Below are 21,582 nucleotides of genomic sequence, written 5' to 3'. Positions count from 1 at the left end.
GATGTGGTGAATTTATTGTAGTGTGAAGGGCCGTAATACAGTGTAGGCATAATGGATTGTGAGTTGTGTTTTAGTTCGGTATTGGGGCATATGTTTGCAGCATATTTAAAGCAGAAAAGAAACCGTACGTCTGCAAATGGCATAGCGTATGATGAACGGTAATTACAATGGAACTGTATGACAAGTGTCATGGCCCAGATTGTGGCGAGAGCCGGAAAGTATCTCTAAAGGAAAAGTACCTTGGTAACTGTCACTGGAGAGGAACTGAAAATCGGACAACGTATGAAAGTATGGCAGCTTTCTTGTTGATTAACAAAGTAAACCAAAGGCTTCTGCTTTATATTACTCATACAATGTAAATATACAAGCGCCAAGATATTACTGGATATTTGTTCGATAGTATAATCAACCTTGCAACAATCAATTTGTGAAACAATTCTGCTGATTTCCTTTATATGATTATATGTTTCCTACTAACCAGACATAATAAACAAATGGCATGAGGAGAGGCCTATCCTTGATATCCAGTCATTACATGTGAACACAGATGTATTATACTATACTGTATTGAATTACTGCACATAGTATCTTGTGATTATGCTTTACCACATACTGTATATCAGACAGCCAAACAAGCAACATGTAAGAAGTACATGACCAAAAAATATTGTCATCTCAAATTTTCTACACTCATCATAAAGGAAATTCAAGAAAACCTAATCTGTTGGGCACCACGACAATGTTCTTGCAGAAAGGTCGCTTCTGACGTCACGAAGCATCAGTGTTCCAAGTAATGTTGTCGTTGCAGAGTCCCAGACTTCCGACTTGACCACGCCCTTTCTGGCTGTCGTGTTTCAACCGCAACGATGCCAACTGTTCTTCAAGCAGACCCTCGGTCATCCAACATCCAGCATGACCCTCTCTCAAGCAGGAATCCCGTGCAGACGTCACATAACACAGACGTCACTTGTGATGAATTCTCTACTGCAAAAAGATGTTAACTCGATCAGAAATAAACAGAAAATGATTCCCTGGGCCTACATTCCATAGCACGATTGCTTGCGTTCGCAGAAATAAAGAGTGGCTACTTTGCCTGCCAATGGAAAAGGCATTGGAAACTAGTGCGGCAGCTAAACCTAGTGCGCCATCTCTTGACCTGTAGAAATGTCATTAAATTTGACTTCGTGACAATATACCCCCCACTCAAAATGACATTTCTGATTTTATTGTTTCTCTTCCAGATCACACACACACACGAAAGAAAAGGGGATGACTTTGCCTCTATGTCCTAACAAAAATTGCATGCATGTGAGACTTTTAGCAAAAATTTATTGCTCAGGGCATCTACTCAAAAAATCAGCTCCAAAATTGTCCGAACCTTTGATCACCTCTACATGATAATTGTGCGACTGCAATGCCAGTGCCCAGCGCATCACTTCTGGATTTTTCATCCTAGCCTGAGATAGATATGCTAGTGGGAAATGGTCTGTTTGAAGTGTGAACCTCCTCTCATGTAAGAAGTATGAGAACTTCTTGACAGCCCAGGACAGCGCAAGACACTCACATTCAACTATAGGGTACAGGCGTTCATGACTGTGCAATTTACGACTAGCGAAACAGAGAGGGAAAAGGGTTCCCTCATGCACCTGCATCAGCACAGCACCGATGCCGACATCGGACGCATCCATTCGTAACACGAACTCCTTGCTCGTGTCAGGCACCCTAAGTATCGGAAAATTACTTAGTCTATTCCAAAGAGTCTGGAAAGCATGTTCATGATCATTATTCCACACAACCTTCACTGGTGCATTCTTCTTCGTAAGGGTCAGTCAGTGGAGCTACAATGGTAGACCTGCTGGGTGTGAATTTATGATAATAACCTACCAACCCTAAGAATGATTGTACTTCCTTCTTCGTTGTCAGCCACGATGCTGACATCACTTCGTTGATCTTCTATGGTGAAGTTTGACTTTACCTTTCCAAACGATGTGGCCCAGAAACTCAACCGAACTGCATGCGATGTGACACTTGGTTGGCCTAGCCGTCAGATGGGCTTCGCGCAACCTGGTGAGTACAGGACGAACTTCGTCAACATGTTCATCCCACGACGAACTATAGATGAGAATGTCATCTATATAGTGTACAGCGTGGGGAAGTCCATGTAGCAAGCTCCTCATCATTCTCGTAAAGAGAGCTGGGGCATTAACCAGGCCGAATGGAAAAACTCTAAATTGGTATTGGCCATCAAGGGTCATGAATGCAGTCTTCCCTCTGTCTTCTTTGATGACCAATATCTGCGAATACCCCTTTGAAGGTAAACTTTAGTGAAAAATTTTGCTTCTACAACCTAGAATTGGCTTTTACTGTCTCTTTTCTTCACACTGACAACTGGTGATGCATAGGGCGAGGTCGACTTCTCGACGATTCTCATCTTCATCATCGTTTCCACTTCATTCTTGATCGTCTCTCGTAGTGACTGGGGCACAGGATAGGGACGAGAACAGACGTGCTCATTGGATGTCAGCTTGATTGTGTGGGAAATGATGTCCGTCCGGCCTGGAACATCAATGAGGACATCTCCAAACTCTGTCATGAGTGTCTTAATTTGCACCTACTTATCGTCGTCCAAATCATCTCCATACTTGAGATCGTTGACATCCTCAGTCTGCTCTATCGACGGAAATGTGATTCCTGCCGATCCATCATCCAATTTGTCTTCGACCACGACCTGAATTGCACTATCTTGTACCCATGTAGAGTTGACATTGGTTCCATCGTCACTTGTACTCTCGATGTATCTCTTTAGGAAATTTGCGTGGTACGTCTTCTCATGTCCATGCACCATCAACTTGTAGTCGTTATAGACGACTCTTCTCACCACATCATAAGATCCTTTCCACTGCATGATCAACTTGGTGCTAGTGGGTAGTAGCAGAAGAATTCGATACCCCCATTCAAATCTCCTCTCCTTTGCTCTGATGTCAAAGTGTCGCTTGTACTTCGTTGAGGCCTTCGTCAGCTCCTTCCCCGCCATCTCACATGTTGAAGTCAGTCGTTCCTGTAAGTCAATAACATACTGGTAAGTGGTTTTGATTTCGTTTTCAGGGACATTACCAGACCACATTTCCTTCGGTATGATCATCGGCCCTCGAACAATCCTACCATACATTAACTTAAAGGGGGAATACCCTAAACTCTCGTGGGGTACTTCTTGGTATGAGAAAAGCAATGCTGGTTAGTACCTGTCCCAATCTTGGGGATGCTCTTGGCACATCCTACGATGTATTTGCTTCAATGTTCCATTGAAACGTTCACATGCCCCATTTGCCATGGGGTGGTATGGTGTGGTATGAAACTGGCTAACTCCAAGTGAATGAGCAGCCTCCTTCATAATCCCTGACACAAACTGCGTTCCTTTATCTGATAGGATCTCATTAGGTACTCCTAAACATGAAAATACTTCAACCATAGCCTCCGCTACACACTGCTTCAGTGTGTGGCAGGGCAACTTCCTCGGGGTATCATGTAGCTAGATCTACGATAGTGAGTATATATCGATTTCCTCAGTTGGAAACAGGCTGCATTGGTCCTATCAAATCTACAGCAACTCATTTAGAACAAATGTCTATCAATGGGGGTGTAACAAGCGGTACATTACCAATCTTTCCTTTTGGCGTGGTATGCTGACATCACATGAGGTGCAGGATCTTCTGACGTCATCTTGAAGTCCTGGCCAAAAGAACTGTGTTAGGATCCTATCAGTTGTCTTCCTGGTCTTTAGATGTCCTGCAAGGGCGGAATCATGAGCTAGGCGGAGGACTTGGGTCTGGGATGGCTTCCGTACCACGAACTGTTTGATCGTCTTCCCGTGGTTAATTACAGGTGACTTGTATTCACAAAATAAAATTGTACTTCATTTTCTTTCCCTATAATTTTCAAATTATCTGTTGCTGCAATCTCCCTCAGTTTCTCCAACGACTAGTCAGCTTGTTGGGCAGCGATGATGTCTTCTCAAGTGGCTCCTGTCTCTGGCTGATCTGCTGATCCTAATCGTCTCAGAGGTCGATCTTTATGCCTCCTCATTCCTCTCGTCTCAACACTTGCTCCATGCTGAACAGGTTCCATTGCAGGCGTTCCACTTGGTTCCCTCTCCATGCTGATGACTGTCTCATCATTGGCTTGAAGTGTCTGATGCTCTCCAGCTGAGGATGTAGAGGGCCCCCTCAGTCCTGCAGTTTCCCCGTCGATGTCATCCGGACGATCAGCTTGAAAAGGCACATCCTCCTCCTTGTGACAGTCTTGTCCACCACGTCCGATGCATCCATCCTGCAGAGCGGCACAACTCCAGGCTCTCCTGCACCTCTTACATTACCAATGATTAAGTCATACAGAAGGTTATCCATACAGTCTGTGGCCTTAGAATGACCCCCCTCTTGCTCAGGACATTGCCAAACAAAATGTCCAGGCTTCCAGCAAGCATAACATAGGCGTTTGTCGCGTGTCGACCCAGGGCTTTTCTCACTTTGATCTTGATGCATCTTATCCTTTCCTTGCACATGACTACCTTGGTCCTTAGCAAAAGAACCATGTGCAATACGATATTGCTTCACGAGTGTAACCATCTCTTGAACATCTGCAGGATTTCTCTCATGCAGAAAAGTGGACTGAGCATGATCAGAAGATTCACATACTATATGTGTTTGCGTACAAGCATATCTAGCAGTGTGTCAAAGGTCTTAGCCTTATCACTCAAATTGATGTTACGCGTAACATAACCAGTCAGCCGTGCTGCGAACTGGTAATACGATTCATCGCGTCGCTTCTGTGCTTCACGAAATTGCTTCCAATTGCCTTCACTCGTAACAGCAAAATGCTGTAAAAGCATGCTTTTCAGAAGAACATAATCGCTTGCATCTTGTGCAGTCATTGATGCATAACCATCGAGGGCGGTGACGGTAAGCAAATTCCCTAAAGCAGCAGCCCAGCATTCTTCAGGCCATAGACTGAGAGTGGCATGCCGCTCCAAATGCTCAATGTATGCATCGAACTCGTCAGAGTCAGTGCGGAATGCTGGCATGCAAGGAACTGCACTGTGAAACCCTCTAATAGAAATCCTGCTATTGCGCTTACACTCACTTATTTTCAAATCAAGCGTCTTTTGCTTAGTAACCTCTTCTAGTTTCATTTCCTCATCTTCCCTCGTGAGTTTGTGCTCCTCCCTAGCTAACTGTTCCTTGGTACGCTTCGCTTCTAGCACTCTGTCTCTTTCTGCAACAGCAAAATCAAGAAACTGTTTCCCGTCTAGACCACATTCTTTACCAAGATTAATGTACACCTCTAAATCCATTGTCTTATCCACTCTTCAGGTTCTGCTCGACAGAAAACCAAAATTCTTCTCCTTTGCTCCCGGACAGGCCCCCACATGTAACGGTCCATACTGTGGTGAGAGCCGGAAAGTATCTCTAAAGGAAAAGTACCTTGGTAAATGTCTCCGCAGAGGAACTGAAAATCAGACAACATATGAAATTATGATAGCTTTCTTGTTGATTAACAAAGTAAACAATAGGCTTCTGCTTTATATTACTAATAAAGTGTAAATATACAAGCACCAAGATATTTCTGGATATTTGTTGGATACTATAATCAACCTTGCAACAATCAATTTATGAAACAATTCTACTGATTTCCTTTATATGATTATATGGTTCTTACTAACCAGATATAATAAACAAACGGCATGAAGAAAGGCCTATCCCTGACATCCAATCATTTCATGTGAACACAGATGTATTATACTATACTGTACTGAATTACTGCACATAGTATGTTGTGATTATGCTTTGCCACATAATGTATATCAGACAGCCAAACAAGCAACATGTAAGAAATATATGACCAAAAAATATTGCCATCTAAAATTTTCTGCACTCATCATAAAGGAAATTCAAGAAAACCAGATCTGTTGGGCCCATGACAATGTTCTTGCAGAAAGGTCACTTCTGACGTTGCGAAGCATCGACGTTCCAAGTAACGTTGTCATTGTGGAGTCCCAGACTTCCGACTTGACCACACCCTTTCTGGCTGCCGTGTTTCAACCGCAACAGTGCCAACCATTCTTCAAGCAGACCCTCTGTCATCCAACATCCAGCATGACCCTCTCTCCAGCAGGAGTCCCGTGCAGACGTCACATAACACAGATGTCATTTGTGGTGAATTCTCTGCTGCAAAACGATGTTAACTCGATCAGAAATAAACGGAAAGTGATTCCCTGGGCCTGCAAGCCATGGCACGATTGCTTGCATTAGCAAAAATAAAGAGTGGTTACTTTGCCTGCCAATGGAAAAGGCATTGGAAACTAGTGTGGCAGCTAAACCTGGTGCGCCATCTCTTGGCCTGTAGAAATGTCATTAAATCTGACTATTCGTGACAATAAATTTATCCAACCCTCCTCTGGAGTAATTGGCAAATAGCCGCACTAGAACGTAACAGGACAGGTAGAAGTGAACAGCAGGTCTAATAATGTATTCCATTGGTACAGGATCTGCCTAAGCTGCGAGCTCCCTGGGGTCTGGGAGTTTTCGAAGGCAAGATTCATGCTCAAGACCAGAACACAACTCGGGAACATCTTATCAAGGTCTTCAGTGATGCTCAGCGGGTAGGTTGTGCGACAATATATTAATGATTACCAAAAACATAATCTCACTAGTAGCACTATTATAGCAGGGACAATGAAACTTTTCTACTTATACCAAGCACAACTGAGTGGAACTCACATCCCCAATTTGTTTCCCCCATACTTAAACCTACAGTAATTCAATTCCAACTGCTGCTGATTTTTTTTCTTAGCGAATGGAGGACACTTTATATATATTTAATTTCTTTTCCTTTCATTGTTCATCTTCTGTATAAGTAAAAAAAAAAAAAAAAAAATGTGCCCTCAGTACTAACAAAATTGCATTTTGTCTTTCCTTCCTTCAGCTTCTTTGGAAAAATAAGAGTATTTGCAAACTCTTGGCCTGAAGTTCGACTATGATTTAACTCAAGTCGTTTCCTTTAACCCATTGGATCCCAGGGGTACTGGGCGAGGCATGGCACTGGGGTGGGTACTAAGCTTACCGCCCTCCGCCTATTGGCTCATAGTCGTGAAGCTCATAGGTCCCTACCCGGGGGTTTCCTACTTTATAAGGACTTGAAGAATTCCAGTTCTGTCCAATATTCCGGACACTGGGCTCCAATGGGTTAAGTTTCTCGTTTGTAGTTTACTGGTCATGCGCGCACACACACACACACACACACACACACACACACACACACACACACATATTCATATTTTATATTTATATAAATATATATATATATATATATATATATATATATATATATATATATATATATATATATTTATATACAGTATACTGTAAAATGACCCAGAAGGATTGAGTAAATAAATTTCTGCATATAGTGTAAAATCGCAGACTGAAGTTCACATTAGCTGGTGGTGAAATATTTTGGAACCCCCGACGCATACCTTCTAATATGCACACCTAAATTCTTCATTTTCTATACACTTACTATTTCTCTCTCTCTCTCTCTCTCTCTCTCTCTCTCTCTCTCTCTTTGTACACATGAACAACACTGGATCGACTTTTTTTTTTTTTTTTTGCCTCACTTTCTTCGCATATGATTATAATCTAGTTTTATGTCGTGACTGTGTATTGGTGTTGCAATGTTTACCTTGTTATGCCCCCAGCTCGAACTAGTAAGGCTTAAAAAAAAAAAAGTCTGATATGGTATTTGTGGTTATAATGGGATTGCTATAGAATTCTTGTACGCTGTGACTTAGTGGCATAAAACAATATCGTAGAGCAGTACAGATAACTGGGTCGGTATTACAGACTACGAGTATGCTGTTCTTAAAGCTGCATGATAAAGCCATAAAGGTTTGTCAAAAGAAAATATGAGTTCAGAGATAAAATGATGTTATGGGAGTGTATATTACGGTGTGTTCTTAGCCCTTATTTAATCACCAAAAGGGATAAGGTAAAGCTTACAAGAAAACTGACTTAACTTTACTGTACACTATAACATACACAACCAAAGAAGATACCAGGGTTCGTTTTATAAGAGGAGGGTTCATGTAGGTATCAGAATACAAATATAAAACTAGTTATTTCTTACCTAACAAGAATACACTCAGTGGAGGCTAAGTACTCACAAAGTTCGTGGAAACTTGTAGACTTCGGTGATACAATCTAGATATAAATCACTCATTAGTGTAAATGAAGGTGTGAACCAAAAATGGGAAATGGAGCACAAACAGTGTGTTTTGTAATCAAAGACACGTAGTGAGTATTGTGTGAAAATATGAGAAAAGTGCAACACAATGTGACAAAAGTGTAACATGACAGTAAATGACAAAATGTGAACAAATGTGTACAAAATGATACAAAATGTTTGAAGAAAAATGTAAATAAAAATGTGTCTCTCTTACATCGTCCTCGAGCTTATAAAGCAGACTTACTCCGCCTCTCTCAGCTAACTTACCACTAGGCTGTCATAAAAATAATCTTTGTCTATACAGAGACAATAGAGGCACCTGCTAGGAATGGGAGCCTTACACATTTTTCACAAAACCAATGGCGTGCCATCAAGAAAGTAGAGAAAGCGTTATTTAGGCTTCTAATGGCAAATACCCTCTTTTTGCTCCTCCCACACTATAAGTTTCACCCACTAGTTCAAGGACAAGAGGGTTGCCTGTGCAGTTTATGGGAAAAACAACTAGTGTGTTATCAGTCCAGAAGGCAAAATTGACCGCTGAGTAAATACATCTGGGGATGAGGGTTACCCTTACAGCCAACAAAACTGATAAGGAAAAAGATTTATCTTCTTAACGGCTAGCCTGTCGCCTTATGTTATCACTTTATCTTGTACTTCACCCATTCGGTACTGGGGAACTATGCCAGTGACACCTCCCTTCCTGAAAGAAGAAATTTCTGAATACTGTACAATTAAGTTCTGGACAGGTAATCTGCTAAAACATTACTTTCACCTTTTACATGTCTCACATCAAGGAAGTATTCCTGCTAAAATAGGGCCCAGTGGGTCAATCCAAGATTTTTGTCCTTAAATCGGGACAAAAATTTCAGAGGGTGGTGATCAGTGTACACTACAACATCACCGACCCTGGACCAACATACACAGAGAAGTGTTGAACGGCAAGTATGAGTGCAACGAGTTCTTTCTCAATAGTTGAATAATTTCTCTGGGCCTTATTGAACTTTTTGCTAAAATAGCACACAGGCATCTCAAAGCCTTGATCAATATCCTGAAGCAAAACTATGCCAGCCCCTAGGCCACTGGCATCAACAGCTAATTTAAAGGATTTGTCAAAATTGGGAGCTTGAAGCACTGGGTGACTTGACAGGATGGCTTTGAGTTTAGAATAGGCATCCTCACATTCTGACTTCCACTCATACTTGACTCCATTTCTTAACAAATCTGTGAGGGGAGCTACAAGCTCAGAGAAGTTCAGGACAAAACGTCTGTAAGACCCTACCATACCCAAGAATCGTTGCAACTCTTTCTTATTTTTGGGTTGGCGGGAATTGACAATGACCTGAACTTTAACATCAGGTAGACTCATTTGGCCTAAACCGACCACATAACCTAGGTACTGCACTTGAGCCCTCACAAATTCACATTTAGTTGAATTAAGCACTAAACTAGCAGAGGACAGTCTCTGCAGCAAGGCATCTAGTTGGCTCGAGTGTTGTTCCCAGGTGTCACTAAAAATAACATCATTAACGTATGTAACACAACCATCCAAGTTCTTTGTGAGATCATTCACGAGCCTCTGGGAGGTGGCAGGAGCATTCTTCATACCATAGGGCATGACCTTACATATAAGTATTGCCACCGACCACAAAACAGGAAATTTCTTGGGCCTTTTCTGTGAGTGGGACTTGCCAATATCCCTTCATCAAATCTAATTTTGTGATAAACTTAGCACTGCCTATCGCATCCACACAATCATCTACTCTAGGAAGTGGGTAAGTATCAGTCTTGGTAAGGGAGTTGGCGAGTTGACTTTAAGATAATCAATACTAAAGCAATGTGACCCATCAGGTTTTGGAAGCTCTATGACTGGGGAGCACCACTCACTTTGACAGGACTCGATTAACCCTTGCTACAACATGTAATTCAGTTCCTTTTGAATGATGGTCTGCTTCTGAGGAGTAGCCCGGTAGGGGGACGGCTTTACAGGGCTGGCATCTCCAACGTCCACTTCCATCCGTCCTGGGGTGTCCTGGAAGACATCAGGGAACTTCCTGAGAAGGGCAACCAGCTCGGCACACCGCTCTGCAGTCAAGTGGAAGAGTTTATCTGTCAGTGTACTCCAAGCATCCTGGTTTTCTCTTCAACTGGTCATCTGGTCCAGAGTCAAAGGGAAGCCCTCATCCTTCGCCAACTCGACTGCCGACACCACCCATGCAGCACTACGGGGATCCACGTCTCGTCCATGGTACTCCTTCAACATATTTACATGGCACAATCTTCATTCCTTCGTCCAGTCTGGGGTTAAAATGACATAATTTACTTCACCTACCCTCTTCTGCACTACATAAGGGCCCGCAAAACTTGCCTGCAGAGACTGACCATGAATGGGAAGCAAGACGAGAACTTGATCATCTTGGTGAAACACTGTTCCTAACTTTCTTAGAGTGGTAATACCACCTCTTCATCTTCTCCTGAGATGACTCCAAGTGTGCCCTGGCTACTTCCATACTATAGGCCAGTCTTTCTTTAAATTTTAGCACATAGTCTAGCAAGTTAATTTGATCATCATCCTTGACCCATTGTTCTTTGAGGAGTTTAAGAGCTCTTACTTCATGGCCAAATATTAACTGAAATGGGGAGTAGCTCAAAGACTCACTCGGTGCCTCTCTGGTTGCAAAAAGTGGGAAAGGCAAACACTTGTCCCATTCCTTTTCATCAACACATAGTTTTCTGAGCATACTCTTCAAAGTTTGGTGATACCTATCTAATGCACCCTGACTCTGAGGATGATATGCTGAGGAAGTGATCTGGGAGATTCCTAACTCCTTAAGGGTTTGTCTGAACAGTTTGGAATCAAAATTACTGCCTTGATCTCATTGAACTGCCTTAGGGAGACCAAAATGGGTAAAGGAGGTCAGTATCTCTTTTACAACCAATTTAGCTGAAATATTTCTCAAAGGAATGGCTTCAGTACATCTAGTGACCAAGTCTAACATTGTGAGGATGCACTGGTGGCCTGAAGAGGTTTTTTGGCAAAGGGCCAACGATGTCCACGAGGACTCTAGTGAATGGGGCCTCAAACACAAGTAGAGGAACCAAAGGAGCCGCAGGGATGGGTTTATTGCTCTTACCGACTAGCTGACAGGTGTGGCATGACCTACAGAACCGGGAGACATCTCGACATTCCAGGCCAGTAAAAATGCTGCCAGATGAGAGAGAGAGTCTTCCTTACCCCTAAGTGACCTGCTAAAGAAGAGTCATGAGCAATGGACATAATTTTTTGCCTATAAGGTCTTGGAACCACCACCTGATGCACAGTCTCCCACTCGTTATCTTGAGCAACACTAGGAGGTCTCCATCTTCGCATTAACACATTCTTCGGCCGTAAATAATAACACTCTGTCAGTTCAGACTCACATTCATCTTCCCTAACTGCTGAGTCAATCTGTGGGTCAGATCTTTGCATATCAGCAAACTTTGCGCTTGCATCAGTCTCGGGAGAATCATCAACCTCTGATTCCTTTAACTGGGCAAAAAAGGTATCACCAAGCCTAATATCATCATCGGCATTGCCAGTGCCATTACTGGCAACATTCTCATGGCGGCTTTTGCCGTCATAGCACCAGTTACAGCACATGCAGGGAACAATTTAGAACATGTATCTTCCAATTCTTTAATCCTATCCTCACTCAAGGGAGTTTTTGACACACAGGGAACAACACTCACCTGTCCTCCCACCAAGTCATTACCCAATAGGAAAGTGACCCCTTGTACAGGAAGCTGGTCAACAACACCCACACGCACTGAACCAGTAACTAACTCTGAGTGGAGCTTCACCTCAACTAGGGGAACAGATACAAATCCAGCTATACCCTGCAACAAGACACATTCATTAGGGTCAGCTACATCAACAAACCCCTTCAACATTAGTGACTGTGAAGCTCCTCTGTCTCTTATTATAGTGACTTCCTTACCACCCTTTTCATCAACTGAAACAAACCCCTTAGATATGAAGTTAGCAAATAAATGATCTGGGGAGGAGTCACTTCGTGTACTGCTTGGGGTAGGACACTCTGATAGAGTCTTATTACCACTCTCACCTGAACCTGACGGCTGCACTGCTCCAGCCTTACTAGTGTCTAACAATGGCTCTACAGGAGTCTGTCTGTCCACCACTGACGGCTCCACTCTGGTCTTATTAACAATATGCACCTGCTGGGGTTGTGTCTGGCTACCACTAACAATATCTGTGGGTGGTTGCTCTCTGTTGGTGTCACAAGATCCCCAAGTGTTTACCAAAGTAATAGGTTTCACACTGAAATTTTTCCCTCGTTATTTCCAGCACCAATCCTCCAAGTGCCCCGTTTTCTGGCAATACTGGCAAAACTGACACTTTTTCTTGGCCCTCTGGCAACACTGTCCTCACTTGCTTTCGTGGAACTAAATTGCTCTGGGGTTGCAGTGTTCCCTCTAGTGGCACTTGACATTAACTTGCCTTTACCAAAAGAAAGGTTCACAAAAAAATGGTTGGTTCATTCTCCTACCCTTAACAAATGACTGAGGCTTACGTTCGTGTTTATGAATTATACTATAATTATCTGCTACAACAGCAGCCTCAGCTAGGGTATCTAAATCTTTCTCCACTAAGTATGTAGCCACAGCCCTATCTATCTTACCAGTGAAGTTCTCCAAGATAATAAATTCTTTAAGTTTACAGAAATCATCAACCTTCTTAGAATGCAGCCATTGATCAAATAAGTCTGTGAGTACTCTAGCATATTCCAGATGAGTCTGATCTTTCTGCTTATCTGATCTTTCTGCTTAAAGGTAGATCTAAATTTAAGCCTATATGCCTCTGTCACGAGTTCATATGCTTTTAGAATGGCCTCTTTCAAACAATCATAGTTATCACTTTGATCAACAGATAAAGAAATATAAGCCTCCAGAGCTTTTCCTTTCAAAAACACTCTCCAGCAGTACTGTCCAAGAGTCTTTTGGCCACGAGAGACGACCTACCACCCTTTCAAACATATGGAAGTACTTAGTGACGTCTTGCTCATTGAAGGGAGGTACTAGCTTAATATTCCTAGCAACATCAAAAGATTCCCTGGCAGATGAACTACTACTAGCTAGAGGTGAACTATCAGAGTGCTTCAGTCTGATTTCATGATCCATTTCTTTTTGTCTCATTTGAGCCTGTAATGCTAATTCCCTCATTTTAGCATTCGATTCTATTTTTCTTATTTTTGCTTGCACTTCTAGTTCCCTCAGCTTAATTCTGGCTAACTTAAGTTGCACTTTGTCACCAGTATCATGAGCGGAAAAATCACTAGGGCCAGCCACCTCCGATGCCAAAGGCTCAGGGTCAACACCTTGTGCAGTATCTGATGGCTCAGAACTAACTATGGATTACTCACTTTGCTCGAACATGGTGTCCAATATTACATCAGGTAACTTAGTTTTAGTGATTGAGGCAGGAAATCTAAACTGTAAGGCCTGGGCATGCAATATGAGCTCGTGTTTTATGAGTGTTTTCACTCTGTTTGGGGATGGCTTAGAATCACTTTCAAATCAATATCACTCATTAGAGCCATGATTACTGATTATAGTTAAGTATGTAAAAGTAAGCACTGCGTATGTGGCCAAGGTTGCCAATATTATGTCACAGAGCTATCCTGGGCAGGAGGTCGCCAAAATGTTATGTGGGTGTATATTACGGTGCACTCTTAGCCCTTAATTAATCACCGAAAGGGATAAGGCAAAGCTTACAAGAAAACTGACTAAACTTTATTGTACACTATAACATACACAACCAAAGAAGAAACCAGGGTTCGTTTTACAAAAAGAGGATTCATATAGGTCCCAGGATACAAAATATAGAACCAGTTATTTCTTACCTGACCAGCATACACTCAGTGGAGGCTAAGTACTCACAAAGCTCGAGGAAACTTGAAGACTTCAGTGATATAATCCAGATATAAATCACACACTAGTGTAAATGAAGGAGTGAACCAAAAATGGGAAATGGTGCACAAACAGTGTGTTTTGTAATCAAAGTCACGTATTGAGTGTTGTGTGAAAATGTGGGAAAAGTGCAACACAATGTGACAAAAGTGTAAATGTGGCAGTAAATGGCAAAATGTGAATAAATGTGTACAAAATAAGAAAAAAATGTGTGAAGGAAAATGTAAACAAAATTGTGTCTCTCTTACATCGTCCTCGAGCTTATAAAGGAGACTTACGCCGCCTTTCTCGACTAACTAACCACAAGGCTGTCTTAGAAATAATCTCTGTCCATACAGAGACAATAGAGGCACCTGCTATGAATGGGAGTCTTACACATTTTTCGCAAAACCAATGGCGTGCCGTGAAGAAAGTAGAGAAAGCGTTATTTAGGGTTGTAATGGCAAATACCCTCTTTTTGCTCCTCCCACACTGTAAGTTTCACCCACTAGTTCAAGGACAAGAGGGTTTCCTGTGCAGTTTATGGGAAAAACAACTAGTGTGTTATCAGTCCAGAAGGCAAAATTGACCGCTGAGTAAATGTAGCTGGGGTTGAGGGTTACCCTTACAACCAACAAAACTGATGAGGAAAAAGATGTATCTTCTTAACGGCTCGCCTGTCTCCTTACGTTTTCACATTATCTTCTATTTCACCTATTCGGTACTGGGGTAACTACGCCAGTGACAAGGGTAAAATTACCCAAGTACACAACTTCGTAAGTTTAGAATAAAGCTTGAAAACCTATTCGTGTGCAGTGCAAAACTTGGTAAATTAGCAAGAAAGTATTAACAACCAGTAAGAACAGTGTAATATCACATAGCTCTTAACATCCTTCTAATATCTGATATCATCAACAGCTGAGCGAGGTGGTGTGGTGCTTGACTGTGGTGGTGGTAAGTGATGACCCAGACTTCCTGTCCACTTTCGCCGAGTCCTCCTTCAAGACTCACCTGCTGATGATTCAGCAAACGAGGATGCTCGCCTTCACTCGCCTCCCATTGCACCGCTTCCACACCCTCCACTACCTTCACAGGACATTTTCCCGCACTGACTCACTCTTCGCCATTGTCAATGACGACGAGACAACATTCAGGTAATCATCATAATGTGATACAAACTCCTTTGCTACACGGGGTTAAATAAGGTATTTTTAAAAAGTAGTTAACTAACCACCTTTAGCATATTTAATGGGCAACATACTCGTGCATCATGCTATACAAGTAAATCCACTTCCTTACCTTGTAGCCTTCATGAATTTTCTGGACATTTTCTTCACACCTAGCACTTCCTTCTAAATTATGTGACACTGGTAACTCAAGTAAGCAATGTTACATTAGCTTGATAATCACTGAGATGCAGCCGTGGTTCAGTGGATTAGAGCGCTCAGCTCTGACTGAAGGGTCGGAGAATCAAATCCACCCAAGGGTCATTGGTAAACATCAGGAATGGCGTCCGGTCAGAAAATGCTACATGCTCCAATCCAAAAAGTCCTCTATGTAGGGGCAACTCCTCAGCCCTTCGGGAATACCAGGCATAAAGCCAATTAATTTTAAGGGAGGCAGTAGTTCAGTTGGTAGAGAAGTGGCCTGCAGTCCTACTGGACCCTGGTTCAAATCTCCGCAGGGGCAGGGAACTGTTTATGGATCTGAATTTAATAAAAGCAGACTTTACTGATCTACCAGAACATGTCATAAAAATACCCCCACTAATACCAATACACCAGTCTTGTATGAGACGCCCCTAGCATGTATTCAATGTTGACGGTGGGTGTTAGCGCCGAAGTGGTGACATGGAGAGGTGTATGGTATGTAGGAGGACTACTTGGCCTAGGAAACAGGCTGTGAAGCCTATGCCCAAAGTCGGAAACAAAAAAAGAAAAATTATGTAATAATATTAAAGCACAAAATAACCGCTAAATATTTTAAAGCGATATTAACACAAGTGAATCTAGGGAAGGCGATGGCTCAATCGGTAGAGAAGCAGCCTACAGTCCTAATAGACCCAGGATCGAATCTCGGCTGGGGCAGGGAACAGTTTGAGGGTTTGAATTTCATAAAAGCAGACTTTACTGATCTACCAGAAGATCCGCTGACATGTCATAAAAATACCCCCGCTAATACCAATACACCAGTCCTGTATGAGACAGCCCTAGCATGTACTCAATATGGACGGTGGGTGTTAGCACTAAGTGGTGAGATGTAGAGGTGTATGGTATGTAGGAGGACTACTGGGCCTTAGGAGCAGGCTGTGAAGCCTATGCCCAGAGTCGGACACACAAAAAGAAAAAAATACATTGCTATGCATCAGGCTCTCATTACATTTTAGTAAAAGTTGCCAAGGTCATCCTCATTCATTATACAGTGTTGTTATCAAATGACTCTAAGCCACGTATTAACCCCTAAGCCGCGGAGTTGTTTTGGCTTGATTTGCATGTCCCGCGGGCATATTTGCACTCTGACAGACTCTCTAAAAATATTTGCCAAAAATCAGTTATTAGTCCTAGAATAATAAAATTACAAATGGATATGGCACATACTTTCAGTTTTCTCCTGGGTTGTTTGTTGAGCCTTCATCGAGTACCGTAGGACTTGTGGATACCTCTGAATTTGGGTAACGAAGTCTCGACAACCTGTAATATGACTACTACAGCCTCATATTATCACTAGAAACACTATACTGTGATTTTCAAATAGTTTGCAATCCATACTAAAAAAAAAAAAAAAACACTGTGAAAGCAATGAAAATTATGAGCATGTATGACCTTCCCACTTGCGCTCATTCACCGCTTGTGTTCTGTCATTTATTATACATAAAAACACTCACACTTTATATTTCTATTACTATATAACACTTATATATATCTGCAGTCTTTAACCATAAGTTTCCTTCAGTAATAGTAGTTTATTGTCACTGTAGGCATTCAATTTCTCTTTCAGTAAAATACGTAGCATTCAATTTCTCGTCCTTTATACTAGCGCTGAGAGCGAATCTGTCACTTTCACTTCCACTTTCATAACTCATAGTATTCATACATGCTAGAGTGAAACTTTCACTTTCATTACTCCTAGCCCTTTCAGGCACAGTCGCGCGATTCGCGTGATGTCGGCTTGCATTCCGCCAGACACAGTCACGCGACTCGCGTCCTTAAGGCCCCTTCAAGGCCCAAAAATATTCGTCAGAAAAAAACTTATAGGCCGATTTGCGTGATTTTTTGGCGCGTCTTAGGGTAGCCAAGGCCTACTGGAGGTAAGTCATTGGCAACACTGCTTTGCCTTATCAGCCTCAGCCCGCTCCCTCCAACCTCAGTGTTTGTTGAGCAGTCAGCCAGTGATGTTTGACAGCTCGTGGTTCCCTTTAAATCGTCCATAATTCTCCTCCTCTTGCCCAAGGCAAAGACCCTATTGAATCAGTGAGATAATACATTGTATGTGAACATATAGTGATGTGATATTGTTGATGGAACATTCATATATGTATTGAAAAGCAATTCTGGCCGTTAGCAATCGTTGGGCCTTGGAGCCAGACACATGGTCAGTGTAGCGGGGTTGCACCACTCCACCCCCCGTAGGTCGTATGGCGTGAGTGGAAATACGTATATAAATGAAGCCAAGGCATAAATATATATTGTGTGAAACATACTGTGGATGGCTTGGTGAAATTATGGAGCCAGCAAGCGTTATGTGTGGCATGAAACAGAGTGTTGTGAAGGGGCAAACCTGAAGTTGGGAGGAGAATTACCGGTGTTTTTAGGGCTGGAATTATTGTGATTCTGATAGTGTAAATGCGTATGGAATTGTATGAAATATACGTCAAACAAGCTGCGAGTTTCCGTGAACGAGTGTGGTGTGTGCTAAAAATAGCGTTGCCTCATACTCTCAGGGAGAAGCTGACTCACACACACACACTACATAACTCCTTATCTTCAAATCCGTGGTCTAACTGGATCAACACCCCTGGAGGAAGTGAGTTCTGCAAATTTTGTTGATATATGTAATAATCTATTACCATTACCTCTCACACTTTCAGACAAATATCCATTTTCTCCTACAGATTACACATATGAAAGAAAGTAAATCTCCACAGCAGTAACTATAGAAGAGTTATGTTTATGTGTAGTAGGTTATAACAATAGAAAAACATCCATGGAAGATGTAATAGTCTGTACAGATAGGGGAAAAAGAAAGTTAGTAGCATAGTCTTCAGGCCGGTGTGCGAGGAAGAAACAGTGTGTGTAAAAGTTGGTAGCGATCGGAAGAGTAACCTCACTTTGTCGGCCAATTACTCGAAAACTATTAGACTTATCGATTTCCTGTTACAACCATCATCAATACCACTAAATTCTACGTAAGATCAATACCAGAATGTAAGCCTTCGGTAGCGTTTTGGGGGTAAAAGGCGAGAGAAATGTTTTTGTTCCTAGCGGTTGTTGTGTGACATGACAAGCGCTCAGAGTAATAACATCATTTTGTCGGCCAGTTACTCGAAAACTATTAGACTTATCGATTTTCTGTTACAACCATCATCAATACCACTAAATTCTATGTATGATCAATACCAAAATGTAAGCCTTTTGTAGCGTTTTGGGGGATAAAAGGCGAGGGAAATGTTTTTTTTTTTCCCTCGCGTTTATCAGTGACATTCGCTCGGAGTAATAACCTCACTTTGTCGGCCAATTACTCGAAAACTATTAGACTTATCGATTTTCTGTTACAACCATCATCAATACCACTAAATTCTACGTGTAATCAATACCCGAATGTAAGCCTTTGGTAGCGTTTTAGGGGGTAAAAGGCGAGGGAAATGTTTTTCCTCGCATTTGTTATCAGTGACAAGCGCTCGGAGTAATAACCTCACTTTGTCGGCCAATTACTCGAAAACTGTTTGACTTATCGATTTTCTGTAACAACCATGATCTATACCACTAAATTCTACGTATGATCAATACCAAAATGTAAGCATTATGTTACGTTTTGTGCGATAAAAGACGGTGGAAATGAGTGTCTCTTCCCGGCTGTTACCATTGAGAAAGGCTCGTAGTAATACTCTCATTTTCTCTGCCAATTACTCGGAAACTATTGGACGTATCGATTTCACGTTTGAACCATGATGAAGAGCAGGAAATTCTATATATGTACAATACATAAAAATGTAATATTTCTCATAAGAATTCGTGGTTACGTAGACGGGAACATTGCGTACGCCATGCGCGCATCACGAAAGTCAATCACGCACGGAGTGCCTTGTACTTTTTTCGATTTACTCGAGAACTATGAGGCGTATGGGGTTTTCCCGTCACAGTGGGAAAGCTGGATAATGGGGGCATATTACTATGTAATAAAAACGTTAGGTCCCTGGGAAAACTTAGCTCTCAGAGGTCAGTGAAAATTTTTCGAAAATGGCTCTCAGTTTTTGACCATTTTCTCGAAAAGTATACATCGTATCTAAACCAGATTGGTTTCGTTAGAAAGCTGTTGAAATTCTCTATAAAAAAATATTAGATCATTTTCCTGTAGGATGGAAAACATTCAAACGGCGATGTTGGGAAGTCAAAAATGTTTACTCGACATGCCTTCCAGGGCTCATAACTTTCTGTGCTGTTGTTTTCCTGTGTTTTGGTCATGTTTATCAGATAGAACAAACATCCATGCATACCTGGACATAGGTTTCATGGGAATACACTGATTTTTTGGGGGCGAAAATAAGGCAAGAATGTGTTTCATTCGCTCAAATTAGCTCAAATTTGCCGCGCGCGCGCTCACCGGCCGGGCGGCTTCGTAGTCGAAATTCCGGGATCAGAAAACTTATTGAAACTTATCGTGCGCGAAAGGGCTAGTATATATACTCGTATTCTTATATTACTACTCATTTACATTTCTATTTACATTCTCTATTTTTTTTTACATTATCTACATTTCTGTTTTATTTACACTGTTATGCACTGTCACTTGCTGTAACTTATAAAACTACTTTCCTCTGTTCACTTATATTTACATTCATTGCTTTCACTTGCTGTTTACACAATATTTACATTTTCTTTTGCACTGTTTTAGTCACCAGAAAGATCATAGTCACTGTCCATCATTTTCCTTGATAAATTAGCCAGTTCACGTTCCACAGCAGTCACTTAGCCCTTTACCCCTTTCCTCACGAGGTTTAGTAGGGGTAGAGGTCACAGGGCCCTTTGCATGGGGCTAAAAAGCGGCGGAATTGGACAGGTGCGAATCTGACGTGGTTTCACCTTGAAAGACGACAGTAAACTGAATGCTGTGGTGGCCTAGGTGGAGTACAACGCTGCCAATGTCAGTGTGGTGACAGCTGCTAATATATACGCTATGAAATGATTGGCAGGAAATCTAGACAATACATAATAAATTAGGTAGTTCCAGGTGAATGTAAATATCACTTAGGCTTCTCCCTTCCTTTCTTATATATATTTTTATTACAAGAATAGATTATACAGCATATTTCTAGGGGAAATAAACAGGGAAAATTAGCAAACAAGTGCACATGGGGTGTTGTCAGGTGATACTTAGCCAATTCCAGTTGTATGGCACTATCATTTACCTTATTTCTTTTTTGTATATATTATTTGGTATAAGAATAGGGCACAGGGCTTATTTCAATGGATGAAATCAGTGGAAAATGCTTGGGAAGATTACTTAGTGCAGCATGGCCGGGCAGGCGAGAGGAGAGGGTAATGGAGGGGAGGTAGGGAGGGGAGTCAAGAACTGGGAGAAATGGCTAAATTGTCAACAATGGATGGGAGTGCAGATGAGATTACGAGTGCTGACTAATGTTGGACATTGGCAGTACTGATAGATGATACAAGCCACCACTTGAAAGCCTGGGCGAATTCAAAATAACACAGAATCACAAAAGTGACACCCTGCGGTATGATCCCTTGCTCCCAAGCATCACGAAAGTGACACCCCGCGATTAAGGGGTTAATAGTCAGTTTATAGGGCTTTGTAGCTTCTTTTTTGCGATTTACTAAAGATAATGATACTCAGCATTCTCTTGTATGTTATTTATGTCATTTAATATCGACATTCGTTACATCAGTAGCATATAAGGAAATAGTGAGGCGTAAGGAGCAGAACAAATCGCTGAGGAATAAGTGACCAAGCTTGCAAAATCCATTATGATCCTAAGTGACTAGCGAACCAAATAATTTCCTATAACCCAGAAAACTACTTACTATGCTGGGTGGTTGCCATATTCCATAAAAAGATGCTTGATAGTTTGGTGGGTCTAGGCGCTCCAACTGCATGTGGTACTTGTATATAAAGGCTTATATCAGA

The 21,582-nt window shown here is 41.8% G+C and overlaps 1 protein-coding gene across 1 annotated transcript in view; it reads left to right on the top strand.

The window, feature by feature from the left end:
• The first annotated feature begins 5,850 nt into the window (after nt 1-5,850).
• The window catches only part of LOC145403275 (glutamate receptor-like), a 62,033-nt gene continuing 46,301 nt past the window's right edge, over nt 5,851-21,582 (top strand). Inside the window, exons 1-3 of the mRNA XM_080275089.1 lie at nt 5,851-5,880; nt 6,539-6,655; nt 15,139-15,374. Of these exons, the coding sequence (XP_080131215.1) occupies nt 5,851-5,880; nt 6,539-6,655; nt 15,139-15,374 (383 nt within the window). The remainder of the gene's footprint in view (nt 5,881-6,538; nt 6,656-15,138; nt 15,375-21,582) is intronic.

Source organism: Coenobita brevimanus, chromosome 60 (assembly GCF_032717465.1).
Source record: "Coenobita brevimanus isolate Jiangsu-jjx chromosome 60, ASM3271746v2, whole genome shotgun sequence".
NCBI lineage: Eukaryota > Metazoa > Arthropoda > Malacostraca > Decapoda > Coenobitidae > Coenobita > Coenobita brevimanus.
This window is presented reverse-complemented; position numbering and strand designations above follow the sequence as displayed.